Genomic DNA, 15,587 nt, shown 5'->3' with positions numbered 1-15,587 from the left:
TCATGGGGTGGGGGTGACTTTTGAGGTTTAACAATTAAAGCCAAAAGTAGAGGGTGTGGAAAAAAGGGAACCCTCTTGCACTGTTGGTGGGAATGGAAATTGATACAGCCACTATGGAGAACAGTAGGGAGATTCCTTAAAAAACTAAAAATAGAACTACCATACGACCCAGCAGTCCCACTACTGGGCATATACCTTGAGAAAACCATGATTCAAAAAGAGTCATGTAACACAATGTTCATTGCAGCTCTATTTACAATAGTCAGGACATGGAAGCAACGTAAGTGTCCATCGACAGATGGATGTATAAAGATGATGTGGCACATATATATACAATGGAATATTACTCAGCCATAAAAAAAAACGAAACTGAGTTATTTGTAGTGAGGTGGGTGGACCCAGAGTCTGTCATACAGAGTGAAGTAAGTCAGAAAGAGAAAAACAACGTATGCTAACATATATATATGGAATCTAAAAAAAAAAAATTGTCATGAAGAACCTAGGGGTAGGACAGGAATAAAGACGCAGATGTAGAGAATGGACTTGAGGACACGGGGAGGGGGAAGGGTAAGCTGGGACAAAGTGAGAGTGGCATGGACATATATACATTACCAAATGTAAAATAGCTAGTGGGAAGCAGCCGCATAGCACAGGGAGATCAGCTCAGTGCTTTGTGACCACCTAGGGGGGTGGGATAGGGAGGGTGGGAGGGAGACGCAAGAGGGAGGAGATAATGGGGATATATGCATATGTATAGCTGATTCACTTTGTTATAAAGCAGAAACTAACACACCACTGTAAAGCAATTATACTCCAATAAAGATGTTTAAAAAAAAAAAAAGCCAAAGGTAAACGGTTAACTTGTTCGTGAAGGCTTCCTCGTGGTCCCCCGAGATAGAATCACTATCCCTCTCTTTTCTGCTCACTAATGGCAGGAAGAACCACTGCACCTACTTGTTTATCCTTTCCTCCCCTGTCCCCCAGATCTGTAAGTTGTGGGAGGAGACAGTGCTTAGCTCATGGGAAGCATGCAAACAGGTCTGATAAATGAAGAATGGATTTTTATTACTAATCTGCTTATACCTAACTTAAAAGATTTTATATTTTCTAAAACCAGTCCAGCCCTTTGGACACACATTTCAAAACCATGATTGCTATCTTAGTATGCTTCAGCATGGGCATTTTTTCAGAAAGGTTTGGCCAAATGAATTAATACACACTGAATCAATTATGGTACCTGGATGATAAAAGCCACACGAGCCCATCTCTTCCAATCACACAGAAAACACTAAAAGCCTATCTCGAGCTCCCAGACTGGTCTCAGGGAAATCCTGTTTGGTATATTTATGAGGCAGGAAAAATAAAAGCTCTCTCAGTCCTGCTGGAGGCAGGTTGTCTGTAATATGGGAAGACAGAGAATCCCCTATATGGTAGACCTCCAGTGCCGGGGCAGCGAGGAGTGGACCTCCAGCCTGGGGTCTGCATGCTCATCAGCCTTCTGTCCTCCATCAGCTCGAGAGCCAGTCGTGCTTCTAAAACCATCTAGTCAGTGCACGAAACATACATGTACATATACAAAAATGGCTAACTGCATTTGGGGAGAATTTGAGATACTTCGCATATGTTTGGATTTAAATAAAGTTGAATTAGAAAAGAGAAACTCCTTAACATGAGATTTATCACTGAAAACACCATAGTTTTCTCCATAGTTTACCTGAAGAGTTTTAATATTAGATACAGTAGACTTTTGGTTGAGTGGAATGGTCTGTTTGTTAGCATTTATTGCTCCTTGATTTTTCTCACCTTGAACAGCAATTTTCACTTTTAGCTTTGAGATGAAAGGCACTAAGAGGACAATTCAGTTAACATTTGCAAAACTCAGCAGATAGAGAACATTCTAAAAATCCTACATGTTCTTTCCAACCATCTGAATATAAGTAAATTACCTCTATTCTCAACGAGATGCTCATAAAATGTGTGAAATTGTATTGATAATAAATGCAGAAGTTCCTTTCAGCTCTACACCAAAAGTATTTAAAAATGATATAAGTGCAAGTGAGTGACAAGACGTGCTGCAACAGTCTTTTCACAAATACACATCTCCCTAAGTACAGAATTTGTTTGCTGAAAAATTAGATATGGTTTATGATAGATTTGATTTTTTCATCTTTGGATTTTAAATTTTTTAAAAAAATCACTATTCAAGTCAAACAGTTTTAAGCATAAAATACTAATAATTTTGATCCACTCTTTGGAGTAGTCTCATTTTCACTTTAGAAAAAGCAGAAAACCACATAATAAATTCTTATATGTTATTAATAACTCCCTGTGAAGCCCAAGTTGTGTATGTGGTCAGCTGTGGGCTTCTTAGGCATATAACAAACAGCCGTGACAACATTAGGACCAGAACTTTGTGCTCCTTGAAAGCAGGGTTCACATGACAGTCCTTTTGCAGATTGAAAATTTGCTTCCTCTGGAAGTAAGTACTTTTTGGCATTAGCAGATATCAGATTAAATAAAATTAAGCCTTAATGTTTTCATGCACATTTGGGTCAGAGTAATCAACAATGTCCTGTTAATACCAATATTATATTTAATCATCATGGAATGAGCTCAAAATTGCTTCGGGGTGAGGGTGGCCAAAGGGAACAAGAGCCCAGAGAATTGATGCTATTTGGTACCTGTTCCCATGGTCACCTGGGAGCAGCAATGTGGCCTGGCAAGCAGCCAGCCTAGCTCTGCCACTGGAGAACAATGGCAAGAGCTGATGTCCAAGGGAATGAGCCATAGATGGGCATGATCCTTCCAAATGACTGTTACACACATAAAAACCCAATGATGGTAACTAATGCTAATGGTTTCTAATGGGCCAGGGTGTGTTCATCATTCACCTACAGAACCTTGCTTGCATCTCACATCTATCCTGAGTGCAGAGTCACGTGCCTGTGTTACAGGGGAGGAACCACAGTGACAGGTGACCTGTCTGGCCGTGAGGAAGTGTGGAGCCCGAGTGCAATCCAGGCCTGTGCCACCTGAGGCCAGACAAGCCCACCAACATATGTGAATTCTGGCATCATACCCTACCCGGGCTTTTTTTTTTTTTTTTTAAAGATGCCTAATCTCTGTGAAGCAAATTCCATCCCCCCACATCAGGAGAAATAATAATAGTGAGCCATCCTGAAAGAATGCCTAGAAGTTACTCCTCTCACTTTTTCTCTCAGTGGTGGCCCTTTGCTGGGCTAAGTTTTTGGTAAAAAGACCTAAATCAAGTCGAGAATGGAATCAAGACTCTGGTCCATTTCGAGGTCTTCAGGTGAAAGCCTTCTTGGATACAGAGCTTTCTGAACCTTCTGTGCCAGGGGCCCGGCTCTGCAACCTTTTAACTTATATATCTGGTAAGTGTGGTCAATTAAAAAGACCAACTTTTCAATCTCCTTAAGATCAGCTGGTTGGTTTTCTTGCAGAGAAACAGGATAAAATGGTTCCACTATTTCCTTCTCCTCGTTCTAAGGGCATTTCAGCCCTTCCAAGCTCATCTCTCTTGGGGAAGGCTTAAAATAATCCCAAAATTGGCATCAGGAGCTTGACTGTGCTATAACGTTTTAAGCTTATAACAGGTTCAAGGTTGGGCTTCAGCCAATAGGACTGCTACCCAGTTATAGGACAAATATTAATAGAAAGTGAAAAGGAAATTCATAGAAAGGTAGCATACCAATTGGTGAGGCAATACCAGCTACTTTACAGAATCACTTTTGCCTAAGATTTCTAAGACATGTGCATCGTAATTCTGTGAAAGAGCTAAACTACCATCAACTACTTTGCTTGCGTCAGAGCCATTAACTTGGAGATGGGTTTAATCTGAAGTTGGAACAGAGGTACTGACCTGCTGTTATGGGCTGACCCGCAAAAAGCCAGTCACAAAATAGAGGTGCTGGCCTCCACCTCCTACTCACTTAGGCAGAGAGAGTTCTGGAATGCTGTGGTGGCTGCCCCTGACCCCAACACAGGCATGCATAGTTCCTACTTGATACATATAAAGAGAGGGGCCTCCTGCAGGTTCAAAATAAAAGTAACTCTTGCACCAGCAGGAGCCCAAAGACAAGTCCCCTACTGAGATTAGCTAGAAAGGATACATTTACACATCCAGCAACATTTTAACAGATAAGCCATTTGTCATTCCTACCTTCATTGTTACATTCAGATTAAGATTCTTTTCTAAAACCCATATCCCCCCCCACAGATAAAAGAGAATGAGTCGGCATAAAAAAAAAAAGAGAGAGAATGAGTCATTGAAGACTGGCATGAAAATATAATCTATGATGGAAGTTTGCGGAGATGACAGACTCATCTATGGACAGAACTCCTGTGTTCACTGGCTGAGGATACGCCAGGTGGTCTGGGCCGTAAAGGCTCCGTGCCTGCAGGTCACCATCATTTTCACCAAGAGCCTCTGGAGAATAAAGGTGGGTGTGTAAGAGAACAAATAGATGTAGGTTGAATAAGGTATAAACCCAGAGCTGTCACCAAAGACTTCAAAGAAACAAGGGCAGGTCTGATGAAAGTCAAGTGGCCAGATGGGAACAATGAGCTTATTAGCAAGCTTGTTAGCGTATTTAGATCTCCTGCCACTCCCTGAAAGATATGTCGCAAACTGCCGGCCACAGTTAGCTCTGGGAAGTGGGACTGGGGCCAAGAGAGTATTTCCTCGGATACCTTTTGGTACTGTGACCCTCCACGTCCTGCACATACTATTTTCACAGTAATAGAAACAAACAAACAGAATACACAGCAAAAATAAAGTGTTTCCTAACCTTAAGCTCTAGTCTGGTTCCCTTCATACAGAGTTGCATGTCTCCTAGGCAAAGTTATAAAGTTGCAGAGTCTGAAGAATAAATCTGGTGCAGCATACACAAGTGAAAGATAAAAGCTACCTAGGCTCAAGTGGAGCACTTTCTTATTTCAAAAATTAAATCAGGGCAGATCACAGTTCTGATGTGCAGAAGTGCTTTTTCCGGAAGTTTTTGCATCTTGGGCAGAGCAGAAAGGGTGGGCTGCCAGAAGTGGGCTTCTGGGCACCAGGTGAGTCCAAGTCCAGGAGGTCCTGGAGCCAAAGGCATTCTGTCTGTAGGGGAAAGGCCGGCTTTGACCTAGGGCAGCCCCCAAAGGCCCTACACTGAAGATGGGTCCTGGGTCACTGGCAAAGGTCCAGGGGAGCAGATTCCACCCGGTCCTCAGGCTGGATCCCTGGTGAGGCTTCCTCAGTGACCAGGGGCAGTTGAAGGAAGACTTGAAGATGAACATGAAACGTAATTGCATTAGATCATGCTCTGAAGTTTAGGTTCTTCATATTTACACTTAGATGCTTTATCAAATCAGAAATAAATGAAAAAGAAATGAAACAATAGCAAAAATCAATAAAACTAAAAGCTGGTTCTTTGAGAAGGTAAACAAAATTGATAAACCATTAGCCAGACTCATCAAGAAAAAAAGGGAGAAGACTCAAATCAATAGAATTAGAAATGAAAAAAGAGAAGTAACAACTGACACTGCAGAAATACGAACGATCATGAGAGATTACTACAAGCAACTTTATGCCAATAAAATGGACACTGTGGAAGAAATGGACAAATTCTTGGAAAAGCACAACCTTCTGAGACTGAACCAGGAAGAAATAGAAAATATAAACAGACCAATCACAAGCCCTGAAATTGAGACTGTGATTAAAACTCTTCCAACAAATGAAAGCCCAGGACCAGATGGCTTCACAGGCGAATTCTATCAAACATTTAGAGAAGAGATAACACCTGTCCTTCTCAAACTCTTCCAAAATATAGCAGAGGAAGGAACACTCCCCCAAACTCATTCTACGAGGCCACCATCAACCTGATACCAAAACCAGACAAAGATGTCACAAAGAAAGAAAACTACAGGCCAATATCACTGATGAACATAGATGCAAAAATCCTCAACAAAATACTAGCAAACAGAATCCAACAGCACATTAAAAGGATCATACACCATGATCAAGTGGGGTTTATCCCAGGAATGCAAGGATTTTTCAGTATATGCAAATCAGTCAATGGATACACCATATTAACAAATTGAAGGATAGAAACCATATGATCATCTCAATAGATGCAGAAAAAGCTTTTGACAAAATTCAACACCCATTTATGACAAAAACTCTCCAGAAAGTAGGCAAAGAGGGAACTTACCTCAACATAATAAAGGCCATATATGACAAACCCACAGCCAACATCATTCTCAATGGTGAAAAACTGAAACTATTTCCTCTAAGATCAGGAGCAAGACAAGGTTGTCCACTCTCACTGCTGTTATTCAACATAGTTTTGGAAGTTTTAGCCACAGCAATCAGAGAAGAAAAAGAAATAAAAGGAATCCAAATCAGAAAAGAAGAAGTAAAGCTGTCACTGTTTGCAGATGACATGATACTATACTAGAGAATCCTAAAGAATCTACCAGAAAACTAATAGAGCTAATCAATGAATTTGATACAAAATTAATGCTTAGAAATCTCTTGCATTACTATACACTAATGATGAAAAATCTGAAAGAGAAATTAAGGAAACACTCCCATTTACCACTGCAACAAAAGGAATAACATACCTAGGAATAAACCTACCTAAGGAGACAAAAGACCTTTATGCAGAAAACTATAAGACACTGATGAAAGAAATTAAAGATGATACAAACAGATGGAGAGATATACCATGTTCTTGGATTGGAAGGATCAACACTGTGAAAATGACTACACTACCCAAAGCAATCTACAGATTCAGTGCAATCCCTATCAAACTACCAATGGCATTTTTCACAGAACTAGAACGAAAAATTTCACAATTTGTATGGAAACACAAAGACCCCAAATAGCCAAAGCAATCTTGAGAAAAAAAAAAAAAAGAACTGGAGGAATCAGCCTCCCGGACTTCAGACTATACTACAAAGCTACAGTAATCAAGACAGTATGGTACTGGCACAAAAACAGAAATATAGATCAATGGAACAGGATAGGAAGCTCAGAGATAAACCCACGCACATATGGTCACCTTATTTTGGGTAAAGGAGTCAAGAATATACAATGGAGAAAAGACAGCCTCTTCAATAAGTGGTGCTGGGAAAACTGGACAGCTACCTGTAAAAGAATGATATTAGAACACTCCCTAACACCATGCACAAAAATAAACTCAAAATGGATTAAAGACCTAAATGTAAGGCCAGACACTGTAAAACTCTTAGAGGAAAACATAGGCAGAACGCTCTATGACATAAATCACAGCAAGATCCTTTTTGACCCACCTCCTAGAGAAATGGAAATATAAACACAAATAAACAAATGGGACCTAATGAAACTTAAAAGCTTTAGCACAGCAAAGGAAACCATAAGCAAGACGAAAAGACAACCCTCAGAATGGGAGAAAATATTTGCAAATGAAGCAACTGACAAAGGATTAATCTCCAAAATTTACAAGCAGCTCATGCAGCACAATATCAAAGAAGCAAACAACCCAATCCAAAAATGGGCAGAAGACCTAAACAGACATTTCTCCAAAGAAGATATAGAGATTGGCAACAAACACGTGAAGGGATGCTCAGCATCACTAATCATCAGAGAAATGCAAATCAAAACCACAATGAGGTATCACCTCACACCAGTCAGAATGGCCATCATCAAAAAGTCTACAAACAATAAATGGTGGAGAGGGTGTGGATTAAGGGAACCCTCTTGCACTGCTGGTGGGAATGTAAATTGATACAGCCACTATGGAGAACAGTATGCAGGTTCCTTAAAAAACTAAAAATAGAACTACCATACGACCCAGCAATCCCACTACTGGGCATATACCCTGAGAAAACCATAATTCAAAAAGAGTCGTGTACCACAGTGTTCATTGCAGCTCTGTTTACAATAGCCAGGACATGAAAGCAACCTAAGTGTCCATTGACAGATGAATGGATAAAGAAGATGTGGCACATATATACAATGGAATATTACTCAGCCATAAAAAGAAACGAAATTGAGTTATTTGTAGTGAGGTGGATGGACCTAGAGTCTGTCATGCAGATTGAAGTAAGTCAGAAAGAGAAAAACAAATACAGTATGCTTACACATATATATGGAATCTAAAAAAAAATGGTCATGAGGAACCTAGGGGCAAGACGGGAATAAAGACGCAGACCTACTAGAGAATGGACTTGAGGACACGGGGAGGGGGAAGAGTAAGCTGGGACAAAGTGAGAGAGTGGCATGGACATATATACACTACCAAATGTAAAATAGCTAGCTAGTGGGAAGCAGCCGCATAGCACAGGGAGATCAGCTTGGTGCTTTGTGACCACCTAGAGGGGTGGGATGGAGGGAGACGCAAGAGGAAGAGATATGGGGACATATGTATAACTGATTCACTTTGTTATAAAGCAGAAACTAACACACCATTGTAAAGCAATTATACTCCAATAAAGATGTAAAAAAAAAAAAAAATTAAAAAAAGAAAAAAAGTATTAGGTCACAGCCTTGAATGAACTTATCTTTTAATTAACCCAATTCTGGGAAGATTGGCTGTTGTAACCCTAAGGTCATACTTCTGGCCCTATTGACCAACCTGTGTTTAAAAACCTGATTTCAGGACTTACTAATAAGTACAAAATGCATACACAGCCATAGCAGTGCTGGCCTCAGAAGCTTAATGCAGTGGTGGGCGTCTTGGAGCTCATCCCCAGCCTGGGCCCTTCCACAAAGGCTGGGCGAGCTCAAAGTGCTCACTGCTCCCAGGACAGTCGGGTCCCTGCCGCACTATCAGTCAGCGGGGAATGTTCACAGAGCCAAACATTTTCCAACCTGGTGGTTTTTTATCAACTATTTCCAAGGTCAACTCGGTACATGTAATTTTTTTTTTCCCCTCATTTGACATGATAAATGTTGCCATCCACTGGTTCAACTGTAAGAATGTTCAGTATGACACAAAGCGAGGCCTGGGAAATTCTGTTACTTGCTAATTTATCCTTGGGAAAGAAGTCAGGCCACGTTTCCCACTCTGCTTATCACCTTGGGAGGCTTTCTTGGGAGTTTCTGAGAAGGTGCGGCTCTGCGGGGCACCTCCCTTGAGACACATGCTCGGCTTTTGCATCCAGGCTGCCTGGCCGGTACCCACTCCGCGACAGGGCAGACAGACCTCCTCCCAGGGAACGTGCACTCCCAGGGAGCCAGCTGTCGTTGCGGTGGAGCTCATTAATCTTGTGTCCTCGGACGGACGGACGGCCTTGTGCACTTGACTGCCATGGGCAGATGGGTCCAGTAAAGGCAGATCTGAATCTGCCATCTGGAAGCCACCCTGTTAGCCCATCCACAGCCTCTGGCCCGCACCATACAAAGTGGAGACTCACTGGTCCATTTCAAGCGGAAGAGCTGAGAAATGAATGTTGGAAGGAGGCGGCAGCAAAGAGAGAGGATGTTAAAATACACTGAACGGGAGGTTCCAGCTGAGTGACTTTCCATAGTTTTCCATCTCACGGGGAAAATTTTCCATGACTGTTGTTTGGGAAACCAGATGTGTTACATTGTTTTCCTCCCCCCTTTCCAAAGCATTTGGATGCACGCGTGGGAAACACCCAATATGCGCCCTCAGAGGCAGTGGGTTTGTGGCTAAATAGCAATTGAGGAATACTATGTGAATTAATCACAGATACTTCATAGGACTGATTGAGAACATCTCTTTTAAAAATAATAGAACTGGTAGATGTTAGAGGATGTTTTCGCAAAGTAGCATTTTATTTTCTAACTGGATCTTTGCCGGAAAACACATTCCATGAGCTAAAAATCTCCCCATGGACACTGGCCTAACGACAGACTTCCTAATAACGGTAATTAAAAGTTCCTTTGAAAGTATAACCTCTTTCTTGAGTCATATTATTCTGGGAAAAATGAGGGGTGCATGGGTATGTGTAGAAATCAGGTCTTCAGTTGTGAAAATCTGAGTTGTACACGGAGAGAAGGCAGTAGGGGAAAGGCACACTCCCCCAGGCCTGAGCGCAGACGGCGCCACTTTCCTGCTCTGGATCTGCGCCCAGGTTCTGCTGCCATTCCTCACCCCCTTGATGCCCTGAGGCTCTGGGCGGAGGGAGGGGCCGCAGCTGTGGAGCCCGGTGTGCGCGCAGGGAGCACCCGAACGCCTGTGGCTGAGCAGCTGCAGCTGTGTCCGCGGCCACCCCGCCCTGCACCTCACCCCAGAGCCAGGCTCTGCTTGCCGGACCGTCAAAGAAGCAACACAGGGTCAGGAGGGACTCAGGCCATGGTGCCCAGGAGCAAGAAAGCCTTAGTCTCGCAGGACCTCAGCACGCCAAACCCTCTACGGCTGCCGTTTTGTAGAAAAGTGCAAAAACTCTGGGGGCCATAGTATCTTTTGGCTTATTCAGCAGGGCCTGTCTGCTTATAAAAATGAATGGGGCGTTTGGCAGCACTAATAATTAAGGTTCTACACTGAAATCCCACCTCTCTACACACGCTTTAATTTTTTTTCCAAGTGTCGTCAAATATTTTTATTTGGGACATTATGTTTCACGTGGCTTAAAAAGAACCTGAAACACTTTATACATGTTTGGGGATTAAAAAGACCAAACTTGTGTCTTTCCTCCTGTGCGTTATGTTGCCAGTTTAGTGATGATGCCGACGCCCACTCAGCAAACAACAGCAAAGCCCTAAGTTCCTTTTCTGGCCATGGTCATGGCACTTCCTCCTTGGAAGAATGGTCAACCTTTATAAGGCACAGGCTACTCCATCCAATACCGTTTTTCATTCCTGCTGAGGTACATTTGCTGGCCTTGAGGGGACACAATCCATGTGACCTTATCATGTCCTTATTTATGTGAATAAGCCAAATAAACAAGACTTTTCTGCCCTGGGAACAACAGCACGTGAACTGATGACAGACAGACTAGGGGTCTCCTCTCCCCGGCGTGGGCACCCACCTGCCTGTGGAGCTGTCCCCCGTCTGTGGGCTGCAGCCGTGGTCCGTGGTCACCGATCTGCACACCAAACTGTGGAGGATGCTCCCCCAGGGAAAAGCCACAGCCTGGACCGTCGTCATCTTGGTCTGGACCGTCCACCTTTGCATCCTCCTGAACGCCAGGCTCCCCAAGCCTGTGGAAGGTCTCTGGAAGCTCACTCTGAAACGGCAGGAGGGGATGATCACAGCTCCACCCGAATCCTTTTGCCCTGAAGCCTGATTTTTAGTGTTTGAGGGTAATTACCCACTTTAGGGGTTATCATGTCTTTGCTTCTCAGCCCTTTCCCCTAATAGGCTCATTCTGGCCATGGCACTCATTGGCCACTTTCTCCATTTTATAGAGTGGGTGCCCAGGTTTATTAGAAGAGATTAGAAATGTTACTATTTATAAATTATTACTGCTCACAGTTAAGTTTTATAAATTAGAGAAGGAGGAACTCCAAAGTATTGATCAACAGAAAACTTTACAACTATTACTAGGTTTCGCTTAATGATGGTTTTCTAGGTCGTGGCTATTTGGAAGCAGGTTGAATTCGTTTTTGAAGACATTCTTCACCCTGAGGCAAGAGCATCACTGTATCTTCCCATTCATAGGGTGTCTTAAAATTACATACACTGTTTGTGAGAGTAGGAAGCAGAGGAAAGGTGTTCAGGGGCTAAAAGGAACCAACAGTCAGAGAGCCCTGAAAGCAGCCGACAAGGTAGCCAGGGGCGTGAATGTCCAGAACACACGGACACCAGCGGCTCCAGCCCTGTGTTCCCCAGAGAGCAAGGCCAGGAAGGAGCCTGCAGAGCTGGAGGTCACTCTGCCTTCATCGGTAAAAATCAGAAAGCAAATAACTCAGTTCTGGTTCTGTTGTGAATCTGGGAATTGAGGCATAAGAAGGAAGCGTGTAGAGATTTCAGAGGTGGCAAGAAAGTACCCCCTGGAGCTCAGAGAGACCGTATGAAACTGCACTGGCAGAACGGGCTCTGGCATTTAGGACCAAAAACTAAAATGGAAAGAAGAGAGAACAAGTTAGAACTAGGTTTTACAAACCATCACTGTGGAATGAACCGATTAGGACCTCAGGGTGGTAACTTAACGAATTCATCTTTCAGCAACAAAAGACGTGGCAGCAACACTTGTCTGCAGGATGATGTTACAGACCAGCGTGCTCTTAAAACGAGGTCAAAGGGCAGCACTGGACAACCCACTGCATTTCCACTGCCTGGATTGGACTTGACAAAACACCCTGAAGCAGCAGAACATGACTGTACGTATCAGGGGAGGGGGACAGCAGGGCCTGGCTGGGAGTGGGGGCAAGAGCAAAACAGATGCAAAGACAAGGAACTCCCCAGGCAGAGGTACCTCCGTGAAATCCTCCGCGTCCTCCTCCGTCTGCTTCCCTTGCCGCCAGTGTTTCAGCAGCCACCTGAGTTTGACGTAGAAAAGGAAGATGTTCTGCTTCAGGGAGCACAGCTCCTGCTGCATCAAGAGCCTCTCGTCACTCCAGGTCTGCTCGTGCAGCGAGTTCTGCAGGGCCAGGCTGTGCACCTCCAGCTCCCGCCGCCGCAAGGCACACAGGTGCTCCTCCTCCATCTTGAATGGAAGAAAAGAGACGGTGTGACGGGTACCTGGTCCCGACCTGGCACCCAAACCAAGGGTCTCTGCAAACGGCCATCCAATCCGTGCCATTTTGCACATGGGACGTGAAACGCAGAAGCTCCCCCACGTTTAGTAAACTCCTTGAGAGGTTCGCTATTTACAAAACCTTGAGCGTTTTCGCTCAGAAATGAAACCTTGAGCGTTTTGTGATGCAGAAGCAAGTGCTCTTTCAAGGGGAGGTGTCAGGATCAATTTTCTTTATGGAGTCTCTCGTGGTGTTTTCAGATGTTTCTAAACTCTGTCAGGAGAACTGTCTCTTGGAATAGATGGCTCACAGCTGACTTATATGCAGACCCCATTTGCCTTCCACACAGGGGCTGGTACCCAAGGTAGATTGCAGTTGTCAAGGCCAAGCAAGTGGGAATCCTTCCCCTTGACTTCCTGGGCCCTGTGGTCCCCACACCCCCTGACAGAGGACAAGCTAGTACTAGACTGCACAGAGGGTGAGCGCACAGGAAAGACCAACAAGCTACTTCCACGCTTGAGACCTCACCTTCCTACCAGGTATGGGCGACACTCAGGGAAACAAAAGCATTGCTGGGAAAGAAATGTTTTCCATCACTATGTTAGTTGCTGCCTTTTCCACATGGGTATACACTCTTCCAAGCAGTAAACAACTGTTACGTGTCAATAATGACTAAGCAAAAGGGTGTGAATAAAATCTGAACTTACAGATAAGGGCACAGGAATAACATCCATAGTAGCTAAAGTGATACCTGGGATGGAAGCTTTCTGTTCCACAGACCAAAGAGAGGGTTAGAATGCCAGCCTTATCGTTATCCTAACTTAATACCCCCTCTTGTGCCAAAAGCCAATGGGTGGGTTTGGTTTTGTTTCCCTAAAGAACTTGATGGGTGCTCAGAAGCCATGGGACCATGGGAGCATGACTGTGGCTGCCTGAGGTCGACACTGGTCTGACCGACGTGCTAAAGGCCGGTGACCAGCGAGGCTGCTCTGTGATGCCCTGGGCTAGGTGGTCACTTGCACGGCCACTGTCGTGATACCAGACCGAGTTTGTACTTGAAGCTGGGATAACATAAAGCACTGGCGATTTCATTCACGCTCTCAGCAGCCCTGAGTCCCACCACGGGCTCACTCTCCTGTGGATGCAGGACAGGACGGAGTGACGAAGCGGCAGCCCAGCTGCTGGAAATCCAATGTCTGCAATTTATTTTTGTGTTTATCTTAGGCTATCGACTGACCCTGGTAAAGTTTCAGCTGCTGAGTGCCGCTAACTCATGCTGTGCAGTGCCCAGTGCATGGCGGGTGTCCCAGAGGGGCCCCCAGGATTGGCCGCTGGAGGCACAGCCCTGGGAAGGGGATGTTCTCTTGGTTTTTTCATCCCTAACCTCCTGGAAACGACCCTTCCTGACTCACTGGCTCTGACCTCTCCTCCAGGACCCCACACACTTCCCAAGTCTCAGAGTTCTGGTCCTCTGCCTTCGGGGAGGTGAGGGGACCCCTTCCATTCCCCTCTGAACAAGCCTAGATGCCATCTCACCACCTCCAACTGAGGACTGGGAGACTTCACACCCACCCCTTTATCCTGAATCCAAGTACTAGAAACACCTGGGACCCTGCTATTCTGCTAACGGCGTCTCCAGGGATAAATTCACTCAAACATGATTTTTGGTGCAATGCAAAAAAAGTTAAATTACGCAGGAATTTACCCGTTACAAAAGGAAAATAATTTCATATTACCTAGTAATACGTGAAACTTGACCTATAAATGTAACTTTGAAAAAGGGGTGCACATCTCGTGGTAAAGGATGGTACCCGGCTTGGCTCTGCTCTGCGTGGCAAGGTGCAGAAGGGGCTCCCTTAATCAGTTTTTTGACCCATTTAGATAAGCACGACCACGGCAACACGGGGCTTCGGTGTAACTCACATTCCTTGCCAAAATAAGTTCTTGGATACACAGGTACCTTATTTTGCATAGGATATGCATTTAAAATACCGTGGTGCCATTTCAAGATCAACTGGTTTTTGGTTTTAAAGATACAGATATCTTTCAAGAACAAATACAAAAAGCAGCAACCATGGCAATTCCGAGCCTGGATATCTGTTTACAACTCAAGTAGATCCGGGGTGGCAGGAACTGAATGGTCCTCAGAGGCCTGCGGGCAGTGAAGTCCGTCTCCTAGGAACTCTGGGGAAGGACTGAGTGGATGAGGGATCAGGAGCCAGGAACAGGTTACTCTAAATCAGCTGAAAGAGCTGATAAGGCCACAGCTCAGTTAATGGCAGCTTTCTGAAAACAATGGGTGAATTGTTGACGTTTCTCTCAGAAAATTAACCTAATATTGTCAAAACATATCAATCTGCAGGACAGTGAAAGTTATGGACACACTTTAATGTCCGGTGCTTAGGGCCCTTACTTTACTTTGCTGATTCTGGCTGCAGGAAAGTTTAGATTAGATATTAGGAAGACCTTCCCGAGACCACAACGTCAGCATGGAAATGCATGTTTTCGAACAGGGAGGGAGATAGTGATCTTTATGAGACCCCCAGGGGGCAGCTTGAAGGGATGTCCCTTCCACACCCCCTCCAGCCCCGAGCCCAGGCTGCCCAGCCTGTGCGGGAGACAAGAGTCCTTATAAAACACCTCTTGTTCTCTTTTTCTTTCTCTTTCTCTCTTTCTCTCTCGGCCCTGCAGACAGAGAAGGTGGTGCTGAACCGTGGTCCGTATTTACCTTCCGGATGGTGTCTGTAAATCTCTCTGCCTCCTCTTGATGCATTCTGGCCACCTGCGCAATCTGACCCTGCAGCTCCTTTATCAATACACTCTGTTTAGGTAAAACAGGGGAGCCCCTGAGCTGATTGGTGGGACAAAGGAAGGGGTTTAGTGGCAGCAAGAACTCGGTCTGAGCTGAAGATGCAGGACAAACGTGCACAAGGCAGGGACACACATGGAGTGA

At 44.5% G+C, this 15,587-nt stretch overlaps 1 protein-coding gene and 1 long non-coding RNA gene across 2 annotated transcripts in view; one reads left to right on the top strand and one right to left on the bottom strand.

The window, feature by feature from the left end:
- LOC309610590 overlaps positions 1-5,540 on the top strand; it is a 67,487-nt gene extending 61,947 nt beyond the window's left edge. Inside the window, exon 3 of the long non-coding RNA XR_014234062.1 lies at positions 4,241-5,540. This is a non-coding gene — a long non-coding RNA (uncharacterized lncRNA). The remainder of the gene's footprint in view (positions 1-4,240) is intronic.
- MTCL1 (microtubule crosslinking factor 1) overlaps positions 1-15,587 on the bottom strand; it is a 131,319-nt gene that overhangs the window by 28,834 nt on the left and 86,898 nt on the right. Inside the window, 2 exon segments of the mRNA XM_082353462.1 lie at positions 10,984-11,181; positions 12,373-12,603. Of these exon segments, the coding sequence (XP_082209588.1) occupies positions 10,984-11,181; positions 12,373-12,603 (429 nt within the window).

Source organism: Balaenoptera borealis, assembly GCF_965194805.1.
Source record: "Balaenoptera borealis genome assembly, chromosome: 14".
NCBI lineage: Eukaryota > Metazoa > Chordata > Mammalia > Artiodactyla > Balaenopteridae > Balaenoptera > Balaenoptera borealis.
Note: the sequence above shows the minus strand (reverse complement) of the source record. Positions and strands in the feature narration are given on the sequence as shown.